The 24,367-nt window shown below is 39.1% G+C and overlaps 2 protein-coding genes across 2 annotated transcripts in view; both read right to left on the bottom strand.

The window, feature by feature from the left end:
- LOC111162483 (adhesion G protein-coupled receptor E2-like) overlaps positions 1-24,367 on the bottom strand; it is a 211,067-nt gene that overhangs the window by 92,047 nt on the left and 94,653 nt on the right. The gene's annotated exons all lie outside the window — the stretch shown is intronic.
- LOC111162409 (olfactory receptor 7C1-like) lies at positions 15,433-16,372 on the bottom strand. Its single transcript, XM_022526819.1, is given in 2 exon segments — positions 15,433-15,885; positions 15,887-16,372. Coding segments are annotated over 2 exon segments (939 nt in total).

The raw sequence follows: 24,367 nt of genomic DNA, 5'->3' as shown, positions 1-24,367 counted from the left end.
GTTTTTGACCCAGAATGTCTCCAGCATCCCTGCTATCTCCCCACCCAGTGCCACACCCAGAGGGAACTTGTTTTTGACCCAGAATGTCTCCAGCATCCCTGCTATCTCCCCACCCAAAGGAAGTTCCTCCTCTGAGCAGTTTGTGAGTGAAAAATGAGGAAGGGGTGTGATTGTGGTCGCAGCATTGAATAAGCGTGGGTGTTTTCACATCCACTTGCCTCCCAACTTATCTTTCCTTCTTTTCTAATTAGAATAGAAATTTAATACTCTTTTGTTGACTTACAAACCAAGAGAGTGGAGTTTGGACTATACTTGCTATAGTTTTTTTTTTTCTGTTTGTAACCTAGACAGTAAGGTAGGAGATGCTTCTCTTAACTTAAGATCAGAAATTTTTCTTCTTTAGGGATGGTAAGTAGCTTATAAACAGCATCATGTTCCCAGTAAGATTTATGTTTAAAAGTGAGCACATTTTGGCACCTGGGTGGCTCAGTTGGTTAAGCATCTGCCTTTGGCTCAGGTCTTGATCTCAGGGTCCTGGGATTGAGCCCTATGTTGGACTCCCCGCTCAGTGTGGAATCTGCTTCTCCTTCTCCCTCTGCCCCCCACCTCACACCCACATGGATTTTTTTTCTTTCTCTCTCAAATAAATAAATAAAATATTTGAAACAGTGAGCCAATTTCAAAGCAAATACATTGCTATCACATTTGTCAATGTTGAAAGATTTAATATTTTACTTTCCTCTTTGTGGTTACTAAACGTTTACCCCTTGTCTCTTAGCCATTTGAATACTCTCAAACATTGGTCAAACAACTATGTAAAAAAAATGGTTAGTGTTGGAAATGAATAATGGATTAAGAAATCCTCAAGTAATTTAAGTCTGTGAAGCTTTTCTTAAAAATGAATTGCACTTAGCTTTGTAAGATAAAGAACTTAATAAAATAAAAACTTAATCTCTTAATCTCAGGTATTATTGCTCCTGAATTAGAGATGAGGAAGACAAGACCAGAGATTGTGAAAACTAGGTCAAAATCAAGATCAACTATGAGTGCCAAGGTGTGACCACAGCTCTTTCCAGTTATTCATTTATGCATATTTCCAGTGTGCCTTCTTTGTGGTAGGCACTGAAGTACAGTGATGAGAAAGACATTGTTTACCCATGAAGTGGATGGTTTGTGAAGAGTGACTATTAATTATCACATACCTTTGGTTTATACTGCATTTGCCTACAGGTCTGTCTGTCTACTGGAGTAAAATCTCCAGGAGACAGAGCCTATGCATTGTTTAGTGTTGGAGTCATAGTGCCTGTCATAGTGCTCAGAGCAGTGGTAGACAATCAAATTATGCTTATGATGAAATTGTTGTCTAAATACTACTAAAAAGTAGTATTTACTTTTTGGACTAATACTTGAAAAGTTTTAAGATTAAGATAAACTTACGGAAACATGCATGAAATTAATAAAAAAGGAAGATAAGGAAGAAGAAAAAGCCATTGACGTACTATAGGTACCATCCACAGCATGCTTTTCCATTTAAAACAACTTGGAAAGCAATCTAATTTATTGGACTCACCATAGCACATACCCTCCACAGTGTCCATACCTCAGCCACCACATCCCTCCTATTCTCCTCCCCTCCAGCAACCCTCAGTTTGTTTCCCCAGATTAAAGGTCTCTTATGGTTTATCTCTCTCTCTGGTTTCATCTTGTTTCATTTTCCCTCCTTTGCCCTATGATCCTCTGTCTTGTTTCTCAAATTCCTCATATCAGTGAGATCATATAATAATTGTCTTTCTCTGATTGACTTATTTCACTTAGCATAATACCCTCTAGTTCCATCCATGTCTTTGCAAATGGCAAGTTTTCATTCTTTTGATGACTGCATAGTATTCAATTGTGTGTGTGTGTGTGTGTGTGTGTGTGTGTGTGTGTATACACATGTATACACCACATTTTCCTTATACATTCATCTGTTGATGGACATCTAGGCTCTTTCCATAGTTTGGTCATTTCTTAATCACTTCAAACTGGACACAATCCAACGGTTCCTCAATGGATGAAAGAATAAACCAACTGTGGTACAACTGTATGATGGAATATTATTTAGCAATAAAAATGAGTGAACTAATCACCAAAATTTTCATTGAAACTTTAAAGAAATACACATATTGAGCTCCATGTCTGGGCATGATTCAGTATATCTCAGGAGGGATGGTCCAGGCATCTATATTATTAAAAATACTGGATGATTATACCAAAGAACCAGAAATGAGGGTTACTATATCCTTCCCTCTAGAACAATGGTCTGTGGAGTAATGTGATGTGTGTATCTAGCAACAGATTATAATTTTGCAGTCCACATAGGGGAAATAACTTTATTCAATTGTACTATTAACCAAACCTAAGATTCAGATAAATAGGAGAAAAAAAACAGTCATTGTAAAGCCAGGCTAACTGTAGACAATTTTCTTTCTGGAAAATAAAAACGTCAAAAATGGAGGAAAAAAGGAATAAACTATCGGTACACAAAACAATATGGATGAACCTAAAAAATGTTAAACTGAGCAGAAGGAATCTGCCTCAAAAGGCTACATATTGTATTGTATTATTCCATCCATATAACATTTTCAAGAGACAGTGCTACAGGTGTAAGAAAACATCTGTAGGTTAGGGGTTGCCAGGGCAGAGGGGTGGGGTGACTATAAAGGAACAGAAGGTAGGAGTTTTTCGAGATAATGGAAGTAATGAGTCTGGATCCCGAATGTAGTGGTGGTAATCCGAATCTGTACATGCGTGAAAATTCATAGAACTTTTTGGGATACCTATCTGGCTGAGTTGGAAGAACACATGTTTCTTGATCTTGAGGTTGTACATTTGAATCCCACTTTGGGTATAGAGATTACTTAAAAATAAAATCTTTAAAAAATTCATAGAACTGCCCATCAAAGAGAAAAATACGTTGATAAAAAGGCTATGCAAAGTGAATTGGGGGAAATCAGAGGGGGTGATGAAGCATGAAAGACTGTGGACTGTGAGAAGAAAACTGAGGGTTTTGGAAGGGAGGCGGGTGGTGGGATGGATGAACCTGGTGGTTGGTATTACCGAGGGCACGTATTGCATAGAGCAGTGGGTGTCGTGCATAAACAATGACTCTTGGAACACTGAAAAATAAAATAAAAAAAGGCAGGCTCTGAAGTGGCATTGGTACAGTGGGCATTCTGTGGGTATAGAGCACAGGGAGCTGTGGAGAATGGATATAGGGATTTGAAGGCCCTTAGAAGATGCCAACTCCCAGATGAGAACACAAGATGGAAGGAAGAGAAGGACGCAATGCCTGTCTTCATACAAGGAATTGTCTTCAAAGTTTGGGGGAGAAGCAGGGTCAAATTCTCAAAGCTGAAAAAGACTATTCCCAAGAAAAGACCTTTGCTAGTGTGAAGTCCCTTTCCTCAGCTTCAGGTTATGGATGGGGTTTGTTACACCTACTCACTTCTGTTCTTGTGAGCAATAGTTCCCAGTGATATTAACAGGACACAAAGCCCTAGAACAGAGAGAGAAGGTAAGTATGGTTGAGAAATGAAATTCAAACCATCCACAGACATAGCTACTACAATCTGGTTAAGGCAACTCTCCCTTATGACCCCATGGCTTTTAGAGCAGTCCAGTGTTTCCTTCTGGTCAGTCTCCTAGACTTTCCCAGAGGACCTAGCGGGGCACATGTTTTTTCTCTCTTTTATATTCCAGAAGTCTCCTGAGGAATTGATAGCAGCAGGCTTTTGGTATAGGGGTCAAAATCTGCACAGATGGAAAGTAATAGACACAGGTTTTAGAACCTCTTTCCCCATTCATTTTATGACATACCCGTTATGAAGAAAATTCCAGATCTGTTTGTCTTTATTCAGATACTAATACTAGTTTTTTTACAGTCAGGATCTTTCTTCTTTTCAAGTGGCTTAAATCCATTTTCACTTCCTAGCTGGCCTGAGAGTACAGCCCTGGTCTTGGAGTTGAATGCAATTAAATTTGAATTTTAGTTCTGCCACTCATTGGCTCTGCGACTTTGTGCAACTTGATCTTTATTTAAAAATTTTTTTAGTACTTCAAAAAATAATGAGGTACTGTATAATGATTAACATAACATAATAAAATATTTTTTCAATTTAATAGAAAATTCCAAACACAGTAAAATGTAGAAAACAGTCAACTCAACCTGTGTGTATTAATTAGCCTGCTACAATAATTATAAACTTGTGGTCACTTTTATTTCATCCAAACTTTTACTCAGTCCCTGCCCCCACTGGATAATTTGGGGGCAAATTACAGACACCATATTATTTCAAATGATTTATTCTAAGAACAAAATTATTTATAGGTATTAATAACAAAAAATATAATCATAAATTGAGGAATCCCAAAATAAGTCCCATATTTTCCCTTGGCTGCAGAATAGTGCAAGAACAAGCTGTGAATTAAGCAGAGGAAAAAGACATTTCTCCAAAGGCACAGAGAACACTAAAATGGTTTTAGTTGAAGATTCTCACAATTCTACCTACCTGAATGAAATGCAAAATTCCTGCCCCTCATGGTACAGAAACATGAAGCCTCAGCATTGGGGGAACTTGATCTTGGGATGTGGGCTAATAATATTTCCTGTTGAAGAAAATATGTATCCTAGAAGAACTGACTTGGCAAACAGCTAGCCTGAATGCTTTCTTCCCCTTTTCCCCACCAATTTAAAATTACCAGATCTCCCTGTTCTGCTTTTTATTCTTTGCCTGGTATTACCACTCTTGCACTGCGAGCCACCTTGCTGATGTTTCTTAATTTCTAATGATGAGAATGAGTGATGGTGAATCTATTTAGAGGGTCTTTCTAGAAGAGTAAATCTGCTGGTCCCTGGCCAATGATGCAGTTCAGGATTATTGAATAAGACCACTGCCTGGCTAATACCACTGAGTATCTTCTACAACCTGAGATTTGAGCCATATAGGTTACTCTTCTTCATTTTTAATTTTATTTATTGCTTTCATTCTGGTGACTCCAATCAAACAAGAATGCCTAGAGGTGGGAAGGCTAGCGAATTTATAGTTACTAGTTATATAATACCAGGCACATATACCCCTTAAGATTTTTGTAAGTTGAAAATACTTATTCTCACTAAGATATTGGGATCACTCAATGAGATAAAAGAGGTAAAGCATGGACCACTGGGTGTGGTGCATAAACAGTGAATCTTGGAACACTGAAAAAAATAAAATTAAGATGCTAAAAAAAGAGATAAACTACATGGCACATTACATGGTCTACTGGAAATACCTAATAAACAACATTCTTCATATCTTCCTTTGTGAAAGTTAATCATGCAAATGTTTGTTATTCCCATTATTTCATCATTATATTACCTTTATTAATTTTTTCTTTTTTTGAAGTTCCTTAAAATTACTGAGCTGTCCCCAAATTATAATTCCAAGATAAATATACCTGATATTGATATTCCACTTAAATGGCTTAAAATATTTATTTAAGATAGCTTTTCATTGACAAATTATATAACTACACATTTGATTGTTAAAAAATTTCTTTTTAAAAATTATTTATTTTTAAAAGGTATTTATTTATTTTTAAAGATTTTATTTACTTATTTGACAGACAGAGGCACAAGTAGGCAGAGAGGCAGGCAGAGAGAGAGAGAGGAGGAAGCAGGCTCCCCATTGAGCAGAGAGACCAATGCGGGGCTCGATCCCAGGACCCTAGGGTCATGACCGGAGCTGAAGGCAGAGGCTTAACCCACTGAGCCACTCAGGCACCACTTAAGCCTTATTTTAAACTGTTTCCTTTGCTGTGAAGAAGCTTTTTATCTTGATGAAGTCCCAAAAGTTCATTTTGCTTTTGTTTCCTTTGCCTTTGGAGACATGTCTTGAAACAAGTTGCTGTGGCCGATGTCCACGAGGTTACTGCCTATGTTCTCCTCTAGGATTTTGATAGATTCCTGCCTCATGCTGAGGTCTCTTATCCATTTCTAGTTTATCTTTGTGTATGGTGTAACAGAATGATCAGGCTTCATTCTTCTGTACATAGCTGTCCAAATTTCCCAGCACCATTTATTGAAGTGACTGTCTTTTTTCCATTGGATATTTTCCCCTGCTTTTATGAAGTTGAGGATGTTCCCTCTATCCCTATACTTTGAAGCATTTTAATCAGGAACGGATGCTGTATCTTGTCAAATGCCTTTTCTGCATCAATTGAGAGGACTGTGTGGTTCTTCTCTCTTTGCTTATTGATTTGTTCTATCATACTGATTGATTTGCGAATTTTGAACCACCCTTGCAACCCAGTGATAAATCCACCTGGTCATGGTGGATAATCTTTTTAATGTACTGTTGGATTCTATTAGCTAGGATCTTGTTGAGAATCTTAGCATCCATATTCATCAGGGATATTGGTCTGAAATTCTCCTTTTTGGTGAGGTCTTTGCCTGGTTTGGGGATCAGGGTGATGCTGGCTTCATAGAAAGAGTCTGGAAGTTTTCCTTCTGCTTCAATTTTTTGAAACAGCTTCAGGAGAATAGGTGTTATTTCTTCTTTAAAGGTTGGTAGAATTCCCCAGGGAATCCGTCAGGTCCTGGGCTCTTGTTTTTTTGGGAGGTTTTTGATCACTGCTTCAATCTTGTTACTAGATATCAGTCTATTCAGGTTGTCCATTTCTTTCTGGTTCAATTTTGGGAGTTTATCGTTTTCCAGGAATGCATCCATTTCATCTAGGTTGCTTAGCTTATTGGCATCTAACTGTAGATAATAACTTCTGATGATTGTTTCTATTTCCTTGATGATAGTCGGGATATCTCCCCTTTCATTCATAATTATATTAATTTGGGTCCTCTCTCTTTTCTTTTGAATTAGTTTGGCAAATGGTTTATCAATCTTATTGATTCTTTCAAAAAGCCAGCTCCTGGTTTTGTTGATGCATTCTACTGTCTGACTAGTTTCTATCTCCTCGATCTCTGCTCTAATCTTGATTATTTCCCTTCTTGTGTGTGGGGTTGGCTTAATTTGTTGTTGATTCTCCAGTTCTTTAAGGTGTAAAAAAAGTTGGTGTATTCTGGATTTTTCAATTTTTTTGAGGGAGGCTTAGATGGCTATGTATTTCCCCCTTAGGACCGTCTTTGCTGTATCCCATAGGTTTTGGACTGAAGTGTCTTCATTCTCATTGGTTTCCATGGATTGTTTAAGTTCTTTGATTTCCTGGTTGATCCCTGCATATTCTCAGATCACAATGCTTTGAAACTGGAGCTCAACCACAAGGAAAAGTTTCGAAGGATTTCAAACACATTAGGAATGCTTGGATCAACCAGGAATTCAAAGTATGACTCTTTATCTTGATTAACAGTTGTCTTATGTAATGGGCTGCTCCCATATTGGGGGCATAAATATTTACAATTTTTAGATCTTCTTGATGGATAGTCCCTTTAAGAATGATGTAGTGTCCTTCTGTATCTCTGACTACAGTCTTTAGTTTAAAATCCAATTTATCTAATATGAGAATTGTTACCCCAGCCTTCTTTTGAGGCCCATTGGCATGAAAGATGTTTCTCCATCCCTTCACTTTCAGTCTGGATGTATCCTTAGGTTCAAAATGGGTCTCTTGTAGACAACATATGGGTGGGTCCTGTCGTTTTATCCAATCTGCAACCCTGTGTCATTTTATGGACACATTTAAGCCATTCACATTGAGAGTGAGTATTGAGAGATATGTTTTTATTGACATCATGTTACCTGTGAAGTCTTTGTTTCTAAAGATTGTCTCCATAATGGAATGGGAAAAGATATTTGCAAATGACAGTACAGACAAACGGCTGATAGCCAAAATCTATAAAGAACTCGTCAAACTCAACATTCAAAAAACAGATAGTCATGTGAAAAAATGGGCAGAAGACATGAACAGACACTTCTCCAAAGAAGACATACAAATGGCTAACAGACACATGAAAAAAATGTTCATCATCACCAGGCATCAGGGAGATTCAAATCAAAACCACATTGAGATACCACCTTACACCAGTTAGAATGGCCAAAATTTAACATGACAGTAAACAACGTGTGTTGGAGAGGATGTGGAGAAAGGGGAACCCTCTCACACTGTTGGTGGGAATGCAAGTTGGTGCAGCCACGTTGGAAAACTGTGTGGAGATTCCTTAAGAAATTAAAAATAGAGCTTCCATATGACCCTGCAATTGCACTACTGTGTATTTACCCCAAAGATACAGATGGAGTGAAAAGAAGGGCCATCTGTACCCCAATGTTCATAGCAGCAATGGCCATGGTCGCCAAACTGTGGAAAGAACCAAGATGCCCTTCAACGGACGAATGGATAAGGAAGATGTGGTCCCTATACACTATGGAGTATTATGCCTCTATCAGAAAGGATGAATACCCAACTTTTGTATCAACATGGATGGCACTGGAAGAGATTATGCTGAGTGAAATAAGTCAAGCATAGAGAGTCAATTATCATGTGGTTTTGCTTATTTGTGGAGCATAAGGAATAGCACAGAGGACATGGGGAACTGGAGAGGAGAAGTCACTTGGGGGAAATTGGAGGGGAATGTGAACCATGAGAGGTAGTGGACTCTGAGAAACAAACTGAGGATTTTGGAGGGGAGGGCGGTGGGAGGTTGGCTGAGCCTGGTGACGGGTATTATGGAGGGCATGGATTGCAGAGAGTACTGGGTGTGGTGCCTAAACAATGAATTCTGGAACACTGAAAAGAAATTTAAAAAATAAATAGAAAAAAAAAGAGAAATGATAACATGTGTTGGCAAGGATGCAGAGAAAAAAGAACCCTGGTGCGCTACTGATGGGAATATAAATTGGTAGAGCACTTATGAAAAACTGCATAATAATTTGAAAAATGTATAGCTACCATAGGATTCAGCATGATAATTTTTGCATATGTATCCCAAGGAAATTATGTCGGTATCTCAAAGAGATATCTGTACTGCCATGTTTATTGCAACATGACTCACAGTAGTCGAGATATGGAAACAGCCATGTGTTCATCGATGGATAAATGGATAAAGAAAATATGGATATATATGTATATTTGTGTGTACACACACTCACTCATACACACACACACATGCACACTGGAATATCGTTCAGTGTTAGAGTTGAAGGAAGTCCTGCCATTTGTAACAATGTGGATAAACCTGGAGGACAATATGCTAAGTGAAGTAAGCCAGACACAGAAAGGCAAATACTGCAAGATCTCATTTATATGTGGAATTTAAAAATGTTGATCTCTGAGAATCAGACAGTAGGCAAGTGGGTAGTAGGGTCTGGAGGGAGGGGCAAAGGAGAAATGCTTGTTAAAGTGTATACGACTGGATATCAATCCTTTGTCTGTACTGTCATTTGCAAATACCTTCTCCCATTCCGTGGGTTGCCTCTTTGTTTTCTTGACTGTTTCCGTTGCTGTGCAGAAGCTTTTGATTTTGATGAAGTCCCAAAAGTTTATTTTGGCTTTTGATTCCTTTGCCTTTGGAGACATATCTTGAAAGAAGTTGCTGTGGCTGATATCAAAGAGATTACTGCCTATGTTCTCCTCTAGGATTCTGATGGATTCCCGTCTCACATTGAGGTCTTTTATCCATTTTGAGTTTATCTTTGTGTACGGTGTAAGAGAATGGCCGAGTTTCAGTCTTCTACATATAGCTGTCCAGTTTTCCAAGCACCATTTATTGAAGAGACTGTCTTTTATCCACTGTATATTTTTTCCTGTTTTGTCGAAGATTAACTGACCATAGAGTTGAGGGTCCATATCTGGGCTCTCTACTCTGTTCCACTGGTGTATGTGTCTGTTTTTATGCCAGTGCCATGCTGTCTTGGTGATCACAGCTTTGTAGTAAAGCTTGAAATCAGGCAATGTGATACACCCAGTTTTATTTTTGTTTTTCAACATTTCCTTAGTGATTCGGGGTCTCTTCTGGTTCCATACAAATTTTAGGATTATTCGCTCCAGCTCTTTGAAGAATACCGGTGGAATTTTGATCAGAATGGCATAAAAAGTGTAGATTGCTCTAGGCAGTAGAGATATTTTAACAAAGTTTATTCTTCCGATCCAAGAGCATGGAATGGTCTTCCATCTTTTTGTGTCTTCTTCAATTTCTTTCATGAGTGTTCTGTAGTTCCTCAAGTACAGATCCTTTACCTCTTTGGTTAGGTTTATTCCCAGGTATCTTATGGTTCTTGGTGCTATAGTAAATGGAATCGATTCTCTAATTTCCCTTTCTGTATTTTCCTTGTTAGTGTATAAGAAAGCCACTGATTTCTGTATGTTGACTTTGTATCCTGCCACGTTACTGAATTGCTGTATGAGTTCTAGTAGTTTGGGGGTGGAGTCTTTTAGGTTTTCCATATAAAGAATCATGTCTTCTGCGAAGAGAGAGAGTTTGACTTCTTGCTTGCCAATTTGGATACCTTTTATTTCTCTTTGTTGTCTGATTGGTGTTGCTAGGACTTCTAATACTATGTTGAACAAGAGTGGTGAGAGTGTGCATCCTTGTCGTGTTCCTGATCTCAACGTTAAGGCTGCAAGCTTTTTCCCATTGAGGATAATATTTGCTGTGGGTTTTTCATAGATTGATTTGATGAAGTTCAGGAATGTTCCCTCTATCCCTAGACTTTGAAGTGTTTTAATCAGGAACGGATGCTGGATTTTGTCAAATGCTTTTTCTGCATCAATTGAGAGGACCATGTGGTTCTTCTCTCTTTTATTATTAATTTGTTCTATCACATTGATGAACTTGCGAATGTTGAACCATCCTTGTAGCCCAGGAATGTATCCCACCTGGTCATGGTGGATAATTTTAATGTGCTGTTGGATGCTGTTTGCTAGGATCTTGTTGAGAATCTTAGCATCCATATTCATCAGTGATATTGGTCTGAAATTCTCCTTTCTGGTAGGGTCTTTGCCTGGTTTGGGGATCAGGGTAATGCTGGCTTCATAGAAAGAGTCTGGAAGTTTTCCTGCTGCTTCAATTTTTTGAAAGAGCTTCAGGAGAATAGGTGTTATTTCTTCTTTGAAAGTTTGGTAGAATTCCCCAGGGAATCCATCAGGTCCTGGACTCTTGTTTTTTGGGAGGTTTTTGATCACTGCCAGGATCTATAAAGAGCTCCTCAAACTCCACACACACAAAACAGATAATCATATCAAAAAATGGGCAGAAGATATGAACAGACACTTCTCCAATGAAGACATACAAATGGCTATCAGACACATGAAGAAATGTTCATCATCACTAACCATCAGGGAGATTCAAATTAAAACCACATTGAGATATCACCTTACACCAGTTAGAATGGCCAAAATTAGCAAGACAGGAAACAACATGTGTTGGAGAGGATGTGGAGAAAGGGGAACTCTCTTGCACTGTTGGTGGGAATGCAAGTTGGTTAAGCCTCTTTGGAGAACAGTGTGGAGATTCCTCAAGAAATTAAAAATAGAACATCCCTATGACCCTGCAATTCTACTACTGGGTATTTACCCCAAAGATACAGATGGAGTGAAAAGAAGGGCCATCTGTACCCGAATGTTTATAGCAGCAATGGCCATGGTCGCCAAACTGTAGAAAGAACCAAGATGCCCTTCAACGGACGAATGGATAAGGAAGATGTGGTCCATATACACTATGGAGTATTATGCCTCCATCAGAAAGGATGAATACCCAACTTTTGTAGCAACATGGACGGGACTGGAAGAGATTATGCTGAGTGAAATAAGTCAAGCAGAGAGACTCAATTATCATATGATTTCACTTATTTGTGGAGCATAACAAATAGCATGGAGGACAAGGGGAGATGCAGAGGAGAAGGGAGTTGAGGGAAATTGGAAGGGGAGGTGAACCACGAGAGACTATGGACTCTGAAAAACAATCTGAGGGTTTTGAAGGGGCGGGGGTGGGAGGTTGGGGGAACCAGGTTATGGGCATTAGAGAGGGCACGGACTGCATGGAGCACTGGGTGTGGTGCAAAAACAATGAATAGTGTTATACTGAAAAGAATAAAATATTAAAAAAAATAATCCTAGAGGAGAACATAGACAGTAGCCTCTTCTATACCAGCCATTGCAAGTTCTTTCAGGATATGACTCCAAAGGCAAAAGAAATAAAAGCAAAAGTGAACTTTTGGGACTTTATTAAGATCAAAATCTTCTGCACAGCAAAGGAAACAGTCAACAAAACAAAGAGTCCACCCACGGAATGGGAGAAGATATTCACAAATGACACTAAAACAAAATTTAAGAAAAAAGAAAGAACAACTGTTGGCAACGATTTGCTGAAATAGAAACTCTCTTGCACTGTTGGTGGGAATGGAAACAGGTGAAGCCAATATGGAAAACAGTATGGAGGTTCTTCAAAAGTTAACAATAGAACTACTTTATGATCCAGTAAACACACTTCTGGGTGGGTAACTACCCCCAAAATTCAAAAAAAATTATTCAAAGGATACATTTTTATAGCAGCATTATTTACAGTAGCTAAGCCATAGAAGCAAACCAAAAATCCATTAACAGACAAATGGTTAAAGAGGATGTCATATAATTATACATAAAATAGAATATTACTCAGCCATAAAAAAGAATGAAATCTTCCCATTTGCAATGCATGGACAGAGCTACAGAATGTAATGCTATGTAAAATAAGTCAGCAATAGAAAGACAAATACCATACGATTTCACTCATATGAAGAATTTAAGAAACCAAGCAAATGAGCAAAGGAAAAAGAGAGAGAAAATCAAACTGGAAATAGTCTCTTTACTCTAGAGAACAAACTGATGGTTACCAGAGGGGAAATGGGGGGCATGGGTGAAGTAGGTGATGGGGATTAAGGAGTGCAATTCCTCTGACCAACACTGGGTGATCTATGGAAGTATTGAATCACTATATTGTACAACTGAAACTAACATTACCCTGTATGTTAACTACACCAGAATCAAAACTTAAAATAATTAAAAAAAATTAATGGTGAGAAAAAAACAGGCAATGGACTCAAATAGATATTTCTCCTAAGAAGATAAGGAATTGATGCTTAACACAAAAACGATGTGCAACATCATTAATTATTGGGGAAATGTAAACCAAAACCATAATGTACTACCACTTCACACACACAAAGGGACACTTCTCCAAGGAAGATACAGGAGTCAATACTTAGTACATGAAATATGGGTAACATGACTATCTTTAGGGAAATGCAAACCAAAACAGTAATGTAACACCACTTCACAGACACTAGATGGCTATTTTCAAAGCTAAAACAGAAAATAAGAGTTGGTGAAGACGTGGGGAAATTGGAACCTGGTGATGTTTAGCTGATGAGAATTTAAAAAGTGGCACAGATTCTGTGGGAACCTGTGTGCCAGTTCCTCAAAAACTGAAACATGGAATTATCATATGATCCAGTAGTTTCACCAGTGGGTATATGCCTACTTATATGCCCCCTAAGAATTTATAGCAGTGACTAGAACAGATATTTGGACACCACTTGTCATAAAGCTTTATTTACAGTAGCCAAAATGTGGACACAACCCCAATCTCCCTCAACAAAATCACAGATGAATAAAGCGTGGTGACCACAGACAGTGGAATACCATTTGTCATTCATTCTATTCTGTAAAAAGAATAGAATTCTGGTACCGGCTACAACATAGATGAACCTCTCCAACATTATGCTAAGTGAAAGCAGCCAAACACAAAAGGACAAATAGTGTAAGTTTGATCTATATGAGGCACCTACAGGATGCACTTTTAGAGAGAGAAGGTAAGATGGTGGGAGTCAGGGGATAGTCAGAGAGGCAGTGGAGAGTTAGTGTTCTATGGGACCAAAAGGGTCAGTTTGAGATGATGAGAAAGTTCTGGAGATGGATAGGGGCTGTGGTTGCTCAATAGGGAGAAAGTCTTTAATGCCACATAACTGAATGCTTCAAAATGTTCAAAATAATAAATTTCATATATATTTTACCATGACAAATAAAGGGATGAAAAAAATTGGCATACTCTAAGAATGTCAATGCCATAAATAGCTTTATATGATGTAGAGGGAGAACAGGGTGTTGTGATGTGATAAACCTATGTTATGTGATTCAACACCTCAATCCCAAAGTATACCCAAAATAAGGGTTCAGAGGTCATAAAATAAAGTCATTGAGAAATGACTTGGTGAGGCTGTAATGGCCTCCTTGACAAGCTCTACAGAACTTCTCCCCTGTAAGATAGTTGCCATGAACATGCTCAAATTGAAATGGATTTGTCCTGTGGTCAGCCCATCCTGAACAGGGGGATGTCAATAGTCAATGTCAACAGCCCACAACTCTCTGAGGTTTGATATTCATAGTTCATGTAAGAATTCATCATTCTCATCTAAATTGTGAGAGCCACAGGGATTTCTCAAAATGGCAAAGTATTCATGGTGTCTCCATAAAACAAAAATGATGGGCAGCTTACTAAAGACTCATCCAATTTGTATAACTAAGGAAAACAAAACAAATCAAAATCCCTCTAAATATCATGAAGAAAAGAGTGACTGTATCACTGCACTGATAGGTCATAATCTCTATTTCACTCTCAGACCTGAGATCAATCACTGACCCAGATCTTCAATTGATGGATCCAGTTTCCCCTGAGTGAAGATTGTAAAATAGCAATAAATACAATACTTTTTCCTCCAAACTGAACCCAAAGACGCTAAGGTGATGTTGCTGGCCAAGTTACTATGGCCCACTAAGACTGTGATTGGAAATAAAATTGGTAGCTTAAAATTGGGCAAGATACGGGGCATCTGGATGGCACAGTCTGTTAGGCAACTGACGCTTGATTTTGGCCTAGGTCATCATCTGCAGGTGGTGAGATCAAGCTCTGCAAATGGCGCCACATTCAACATGGAGTCTGGTTAAGATTCTCTCCCTCTCCCTCTGCCCCCTCAACTCATGCTATTTCTATCTCTCTCTGAAATAAGTAAATAAATCTTTTAAGAAAACTTTTTAAAAAAACAGACCACAATCAGACTCTTAAAAACGGAGAACAAACTAAGGGTTTCTGGAGAGGATATGGGGTTGGATGCACTAAATGGGTGATTGGGATTGAGGAGGACATTTGTGTGATGAGCACTGGATGTTTTAAGTAACGGATAAATTAATGAATTCCATTCCTGAACCTAATATTACACAATCTGTTAACTAACTGGAAATTTTTTTTAAACTTTGAACTGAAAAAAATAAACAGATAGTTGCTTGTTATGTATGAAAAAATTAAAGACTGAATAGTGTAGAAAGATGAACTGTAGATCATCTTTCCATGAACTGATACAAAAATCATGATCTGGGTCATCTAGGGTCTTGAGCCCTGTTACTCACATCTTTATCTTGAAACAAAGGATCCTTCTATGCAGAAACTGTCTTCCTGCTCAAGAGCTTACTTAGCGCCAGCTTTATGTCTCTGTTCCTCAGACCATAGATGAAGGGGTTCAGCATGGGTGTGACCACTGTGTACATCACTGAAGCTATGGCCGTTGTCCTCGAGTTTTGCAAAACAGCAGAACTAAGATACACCCCGAAGCCTGTACCATAGAATAAAGAGACAACCAAGAGGTGAGACCCACACGTGGAAAATGCCTTATACTTGTCCCCGGAAGATGGAATTTTCAAAATAGAGGTTACAATTTTAGAGTAAGAAAACAGGGTACCTATGAGTGAAACAAAAGCCAGAGGTATATTTGTAAGATAAATTGCCAGGTTATTGAAGTAGGTGTCAGAACAAGCAAGGTGGATCACCTGATTAAGTTCACAAAAAAAGTGAGGGATTTCTAACTGCGTACAAAAGGGCAATTGCAAAACCAGTTAAGTCATGTAATAGAGAGTCCAGAACACTCAACACCCAGCACGCCAGAAGCAGGCTGCCATAGAACTTGGGGTTCATGATAACCATGTAGTGCAGTTGGTGACAGATGGCCGCAAACCAGTCATAAGCCATCACTGTCAAGAGAAAGTTGTCTACTCCCATAAAAACCATGAAAAAGTATATCTGGCTGAGGCAGCCTGCATAGGTGATCACTTTGCTCTGTGTCTGGAGGTTCAGCAGCATCTTGGGGATGGTGGTAGAGGTGAAACAAATGTCTACAAAGGACAGGTTGGAGAGGAAGAAGTACATGGGTGTGTGGAGGCGGGAGTCTGTGACAATGGCCAGGATGATGAGCAGGTTCCCACTGAAGGTGAGCAGGTACATGGACAGGAACTGCCACAGGAGCAGTGGCTGCAGTTCTCCCTCCTCTGAAAGTCCCAGGAGGATAAATTCTGAAACAGCAGTTTGATTCCTTTGTTCCATGTAACTGTTGAAAACAGCTGGAACAGAGACAAGAGCACAATAAAGTCACAAGCAGTGAGCACAGAATTAAAAGAAATGCCGTGACTGGGGTTCCTAGGGGGCTCAGTCAGTTCAGCAACCAACTCTTGATTTCAGCTCAGATCATGATCTCCTGGTGATGAGTTCAAGCCCCATACTGGACTCTTCTGGGAGCAGAGGCTATTTCAGATGCTCTTCCTCCCTGTCTCCTCCTCTACCCTCACTATAGATAGATGAGAGAGAGAGAGGGAGAAATGCTTGTATTTCTCTGCTGAAATTTTTGTTTTCAAATTGCTTCACTCGTTAATTCTCCTACATTACCTATCCATCTAGAATAATTAGCTAAAAATTTCAAGGACTTCAAAAGCTCCATGTTTTCCATGATACTGAAAAAAGTTGCAGTCCCGAATTGAAACATATACCCAAAGCAGTGCTGTCCTCTATAAATTTCCTGAGATGTTTTTTGTTCATTTAACAAATATTTTCACCAATTATCTTGTGGCAAGCATTGTTGAAAGCATTATAAACTAGTGATGTGTGTTTGACCTTAACAAGATTGAGTCTGATATGTGTGTGTCAGAGGGAGCAATAAAATATTAATGAGTGAGCAAATGACATTTCAAGTGTTGGTTTTCACTAATAAGTAAAATAATACAAGACAAGGTAGTGCCACACTGAGGAGAAAACTTTCCATTGTATCTTCTCTGATAAGGGGATTTTGAGCAGGAAAGCTGAGGATAGTGGATTCGTGAACCATGCACATAATTTTGAGAAAAACATATAAGGCAGAGAAAGAGCCTGTGTGAATAGCCGTAGACAAGAGCTCACCAAAACCATAGGACAACATCAAAGAGAAAGCTGTGAGCAGAGTAGGTAACACAACAAGAACAGGTGCTGGATGTAGGAGGAGAGAGAGAGGAAGTCAAAGTCTCCTACTTCTTTGGAAACATTCTAAGGAAATGGACACTCATTCTATACATGTGTGTGTGTGCGTGCACATATGTATGTACCTATATGTGTGTGTATATATGTGTATATATGTACATATATATAAATATAAGTGTGTATATATATATATATATATGATGTCTACAACAGCAAAAATTTTCTGTCATATATACAAATGGAACAAAATTCATTCCTCTATAATTCTCTCTCTTTCTTTCTCTATCCTCAGTCTATAGTTGGTCTACACTCTGCATTTTTTATTGCCTAAGACAGCTTCGGCTTGCTCTAAATGTTTAACCAGTGTGTACTATAATGATAACTTCTCTACTCCCTACACACAGACACACACACAGACACACAAGCATGCACGCACGCAAGCACAGAGTGCAGAGAAGGATTAAGGCAGTGTTGTCCATTATTGCAGTACTGTGTACCCCTTGTAGCTGAAGCATAACTGTATTAGAAAGCAGAGGAAAGGTATACCATGAGTCACAGAGCTTCTTTCTCCTAGGAGGATTGCATTTTATAATGTCAACTATGAGGTCCATCTGGTCCAATGTGTCATTCAATGCTCTTGTTTCTTTATTGATTTTCTGCTTTGATGATCTATTTCTGAGAGAGGCATGTTAAGATCTCCTACTATTAATGTATTCATATCAATATGACTCTTTATCTCAGTTAATAGTTTTCTTATGTAATTGGCTGCTCCCATATTAGGGGCATAGATATTTACAATTGTTAGATCATCTTGGTGGATAGTCCCTTTAAGAATGATGTAGTGTCTTCTGTATCTCTGACTACAGTCTTTAGTTTAAAATCTAAGTTATCTGATATGAGAATCGCTATCCCAGGCTTTTTTGAGGCCCATTGGCATGAAAGATGCTTCTCCATCCCTTCACTTTCAGTTTGGGTATATCTTTAGGTTCAAAATGGGTCTCTTGTAGACAACATATGGATGGGTCCTGTCGTTTTATCCAATCTGCAACCCTGTGTCATTTTATGGGCGCATTTAGGCCATTCACATTGAGAGTGATTATTGATAGATACTTTTTTATTGACATCGTGTTACCTTTGAAGTCTTTTTTTCTGTAGATTGTCTCTATATTTCTTTTCAATGATATTGTTAGGATTTTTTCAGTTTTATAGAACCCCCCCTTAATATTTCCTGCAGTGTTGGCTTGGTGGTTGCATAGTCTTTTAAGCCTTGCTGGTCTTGGAAACTCTTTATCTCTCCATCCATTTTGAATGTCAGTCTTGCTGGATAACGTATTCTTGGCTGCATGTTCTTCTCATTTAGTGCCCTGAATATATCTTGCCAGCCCTTTCTGGCTTGCCAGGTCTCTGTGGACAGGTATGACGTTATTCTGATGGGCTTTCCTCTGTCCGTAAGGAGCTTCTTTGTCCTAGCTGCTTTCAAGAGGGTCTGCCTACAATTATAATTCCCCATTCTTACTATTAGATGTCTCGAGGACTTTTGAGAATCTATAATCTTGGGCGGAAACCGTTCTGCCTCTAGTATATGAACGCTGGTTCCATTCGTGAGATTGGGAATATATTCATGGAAAACTTGTTCCATTATATCTTCTAGAATTCTTTCTTTCTCCTCCCCTTCAGGGATTCCAATAATTCTGACGTTGGAATGTTTCATGGCATCATTTATTTCCATGATTCTGTTTTTGTGGCTTCTAAGCTGTTTGTTCCAGGCTTCCTCCTCATCCTTTTTCTCTGTTTGTCCTCCAGATCAATAATTCTATCTTCTGTCTCAGTTACCCTAGCTTTTAGAGAATTTAGATTAGTTTGGAACTCATTGAGAGCATTTTGAACATTGTCCCTGGTGGCTTTCCCTTCTGCCCTAACATTGTGAACATCATTCCTGGTGGCTTTCAGTTCTGCCCTAATCAATTCTGTTTGGTCATCCATGGCTTTCTCCAACCTAGCTATTGCCTGGATAATTGTTAGCTTGAATTCCCTTTCCGACATATTGTGTATGTCAGTAGCCATTAGCTCTGTTGCAGAAGGCCCATCCTCTATATTTTTCTTCTGTTGGGCATTCCTTCTCCTAGTCATTTTGGTGAGAGTTGGCTGAACGGATGTAGCTGGATGTATTGACATGGTGCAGACAAGGTCCATCAGGAACGCTTCTGAGCAATCAGGATTCCCCACCCAAACAAGAGAAAAAGGAAAAGAAAAAGAAAAAGAAAAAGAGAGAGGAAGATACAGAGAGAGAGAGACAGGAAAAAAAGTGAAGATAAAAGAGAAGGCTCAGCCCAAATGGGCCCCAAGGTATGATTTATGAAGTATAGAAACAACACCAGACAAACAAAAAGAATGATAAAGTATATGCCAATAGAAAAAAATATATATATAAAGCAAAAAATGGAAGAACCTCGTCAAAAAGAACCCCAAGTATAAGATTTATATACTATCTGGACAAACACAAATACACAGAAACAATGGAGGATGAAAAAGATGGGAGAGTGGTTGTAAATTCTCAGTGTGGGTGAGGAAGGTTATTTTGATTCTTCCTGGATGTATCTTGATATCTTTGTTAAAGGACTCAACTTTCCTGAGATAAAGGGGGATTAAAAATTGGTTTACATATAGGGGTAGCATTGATTAGGGAAAGGGGATTACCTTGGAGTTTAACTCTATATGAATATTAGAAAATAAAAATAGAAAAAAAATAAACTAGACTAAACTAAACTAAAATTTAAAAAAAATTTAAAAATATAGAAATGCAACAGAAAAACACAGGTGTATGTATCAAAAAGTTCAGTTTAGAAGGTTATTATGGAATTTGATGTACTGGACATCTCACTGTGATGGTAAATAGGTTAAAAAATTATCTACGTAAAAAAAAATGAACCAGAATCGTGGGAACGAGTTAAAAATAAAAGTTGTATCTGTGAAGTAGTGGTGGTTGTTCTCTTGTCCTCTTTTTTTTCCTGGTTGGTTTTCTGGGGGAGGGGCCTGCCACTTGGGTTTTCAGTTAATGATGTTCCCTGAGTTAACTCCCCCCCCCAAGGGGGTGGGCTCTGACAAAACCAGTTTTTCAGGCTATTATTCTCTGCAAGTTTTTATGTTTGTTCATTTTGTTTTCTCTCGCCTTGACAACTTTTGATGGTTTTTGGAGGTTTAGAGGAAAGCAAACTGCACTCTGACCTCCCTCTCAGAGAGAAGCCTCAGTCTACTCCCCTGTGTGTGCTGCAGGGCACATAAGCTCCCCCTCGGCTGCTGGCAGAGCAGGTTCCGAGTCACGGTCCCTGGGGATGCAGGATCTCCTGCTTGTATGCAAAATCAGGGCAGCGGTGGCTGTCTGGGCAGCTCCAGACCACCAAAGAGGTTCCAAGCAGCAATCACACACTGAGATGTTCCCGCTGGCCAGGGCTGGGAGTGCCTGGTCTTTCTGGGTCTGAGAGCACCGGCCTGTTGCCTTTGCACACCTCTCTCAGGGGAGGGTCTGGGGCGCACGCATCTCAGGCTCTAATAGTATGGTGCAGCATTCTGCCTGCTGGCGAGAGTCCCAGGCCCTCATGGGAGCGGAACCCCATGCATTCTCAGGTGTGCTGCTGGCTCAAGGACCAAGACCTGGTTTCTCTGTCTAACTCTCTCTGGATCAGCACCAGGGGAGGCTGTCCTGGGTCCAGGGACTTAAGCCCCTGTCCCTACTGCCCTGATTCCCACAATTTCCCCCCATGATCCTTTGCTCTTTTAGAGTGCTTTCAACCAGACTCCAAGTTAATGCTGGTCCCCAGATGCAGGGCACTCTCATATTGGGGTATTACTTTCCAATGGGTCACCTCTGGTGGCTCCTTCCCCCTTTTGTTTATCTTCCGATATGAGTCCGACGTTCCCACTCCACTTTACCTGCCCACTGGCGTCTTCTGCTCCTGTAGAGAACCAGATGTGTACAATTCTGATCTCAGGCTGATTTCATGGGTGATCAGAGTTCTTTGGTAGGTAATCAGCTCACTTTAGGGTACAGGTTGAAATGGTGTCTCCTCCTACTTCCCCGTCATCTTGTCCCCCCATGAATTACATTTTTCTTTCTTTTTAAAAGTTTTTATTTATTTATTTGACAGAGAGAGATCACAAGTAGATGGAGAGGCAGGCAGAGAGAGAGAGGGAATCAGGCTCCCTGCTGAGCAGAGAGCCCAATGAGGGACTCAATCCCAGGACCCTGAGATCATGACCCAAGCAGCTTAATCCACTGAGCCACCCAGGCGCCCATGAATCACATTTTTAACAATAACATGAAAATGCAGATGCTACTTCCTGTGGTTCTTTTCAAGTTATGACAAATGAACCCACACAGTGTGTATGTTTAATTCAAGTATAATCCTTTTAATTCAGTAAATGTACATTTAATATATGTGCAGTTTACTGAATGTAATTATATTCCAAAAATTAGTGAGAATTTAAATTCTGATGGTGCAGGACTCATGTTGAATCAAAAGCACATGTAGCGTTTTGAAGGGGTGGGGAGTGGGAGGTTGGGGGATCCAGGTGGTGGGTATTAGGGAGGGCACAGATTGCATGGAGCACTGGGAGTGGTGCAAAAACAATGAATACTGTTATGCTGAAAAGAAATAAAAAATTAAAAAGAATTGATGTGAACAGACTTAACATTTTTGGTTTCACTGTTTAGGCAGGAAAATAATCTTCCACCATGACATATGGTGTTAGCTAGCTATAGATTCTTTTTGTAGATGTCCAGTATTAAACTGAGGAATTGCCTTTTTAGTTTTTTTTTTTAAAGATTTTATTTATTTATTTGACAGACAGAGATCACAAGTAGGCAGAGAGGCAGTCAGAGAGAGAGGAAGGGAAGCAGGCTCCCTGCTGAGCAGAGAGCCCGATGCGGGACTCGATCCCAGGACCCTGAGATCATGACCTGAGCCGAAGGCAGTGGCTTAACCCACTGAGCCACCCAGGCGCCCTACCTTTTTAGTTTTGTAGTGTTTTCTCAGATATGGGTGTTGAATTTTGTCAAATGCTTCTCTTGCAACTTTGAAATGATCATATGTTGTTGCTTTGTTTTTTTAGTCTCAATAATTACAGTGATCTTTTTTTAAAAAAATCACGTGTAGCTGAGTCACACCTGATGGGTGGGGGAAATGTCTTATAATGGGGAAGAAGGCAAAATGTCATATATGGATATAAAAATAGCAAAATTTAATTAAGACAACTTACATTTTGTAAATTACTTTTTTCATAAATTATAAGGTTAACCTACATATATAGATGGAGTAAAATGTATTAGTTGAAGAAAGAAGTGAACTATAGCTCCACATATCATCATGGATGACCTTTAGAAGTGCAATATAGAAACTGTTAAGTAGCACAAAATACATCAGAACAACAGCCCACCAGACAATCTCATTCAACATTAAAGGCATTATATGAAGACACGAGTTTTTAAAATGGCTAGCATACAGTCTTAGAAAACAATACAATTATAAAAGAAATCAGAATTGAGAACAGGATACCTTTTATTTCTCTTTGTTGTCTGATTGCTGTTGCTAGGACTTCTAATATTATGTTGAACAAGAGTGGTGAGAGTGGGCATCCTTGTTGTGTACCTGATCTCAATGGGAAGGCTGCAAGCTTTTTCCCATTGAGGATGATATTTGCTGTGGGTTTTTCATAGATGGATTTGATGAAGTTCAGGAATGTTTCCTCTATCCCTAGACTTTGAAGCGTTTTATTCAGGAACGGATGCTGGGTTTTGTCAAATGCTTTTTCTGCATCAATTGAGAGGACCATGGGGTTCTTCTCTCTTTTCTTATTAATTTGTTCTATCACATTGATTGATTTGCGAATGTTGAACCATCCTTGTAGCCCAGGGATGAATCCCACCTGGTCATGGTGGATAATATTTTTAATGTGCTGTTGGATCCTGTTTGCTAGGATCTTGTTGAGAATCTTAGCATCCATATTCATCAGTGATACTGGTCTGAAATTCTCCTTTCTGGTAGGGTCTTTGCCTGGTTTGGGGATCAGGGTAATGCTGGCTTCATAGAAAGAGTCTGGAAGTTTCCTTCTACTTCAATTTTTTGAAACAGCTTCAGGAAGAATAGGTGTTATTTCTTCTTTGAAAGTTTGGTAGAATTCCCCAGGGAATCCATCAGGTCCTGGGCTCTTGTTTTTTGGGAGGGTTTTGATCACTGCTTCAATCTCGTTACTAGATATCGGTCTATTCAGGTTGTCAATTTCTTCCTGGTTCAATTTTGGGAGTTTATCGTTTTCCAGGAATGCATCCATTTCATCTAGGTTGCTTAGCTTATTGGCATCTAACTGTTTATAATAACTTCTGATGATTGTTTCTACTTCCTTGGTGTTAGTTGTGATCTCTCCCTTTTCATTCATAATATGAATTTGGGCTTTCTCTCTTTTCTTTTGGATTAGTGTAGCCAATGGTTTATCGATCTTATTGATTCTTTCAAAAAACCAGCTTCTAGTTTCATTGATATGTACTACTGTATCTCTGGTTTCTACCTCATTGATCTCAGCTCTAATCTTGATTATTTCCCTTCTTATGTGTGGCGTTGGTTTGATTTGTTGTTGGTTCTCCAGTTCTTTAAGGTGTAGAAACAGCTGGTGTGTTCTGGATTTTTCAATATTTTTGAGGGAGGCTTGGATGGCTATGTATTTCCCCCCTTAGGACTGCCTTTGCTGTATCCCATAGGTTTTGGACCGAAGTGTCTTCATTCTCATTGGTTTCCATGATTGTTTCAGTTTTTCTTTGATCTGCTGGTTGATCCAAGCATTCTTAAGCAAGGTGGTCTTTAGCTTCCAGGTGTTTGAGTTGCTTCTGATCTTTTCCTTGTGATTGATCTCCAGTTTCAAAGCATTGTGATCTGAGAATATGCAGGGAATAATCTCAGAGTACAGGATGATAACTTGGTGATAAAACATAAAAGACACTAAACAACCCTTCATCTCAGTAAATAAACATCCTCAGTTGTGGGCACCAATCTTCCATGCTTCAAAAAACAGATACACAGCATGTAACTGTGATGCTTTGTC

The sequence above is a fragment of the Enhydra lutris genome, unplaced genomic scaffold (genome assembly GCF_002288905.1).
Source record: "Enhydra lutris kenyoni isolate GAN:26980312 unplaced genomic scaffold, ASM228890v2 scaffoldscaffold92, whole genome shotgun sequence".
NCBI lineage: Eukaryota > Metazoa > Chordata > Mammalia > Carnivora > Mustelidae > Enhydra > Enhydra lutris.
Note: the sequence above shows the minus strand (reverse complement) of the source record. Positions and strands in the feature narration are given on the sequence as shown.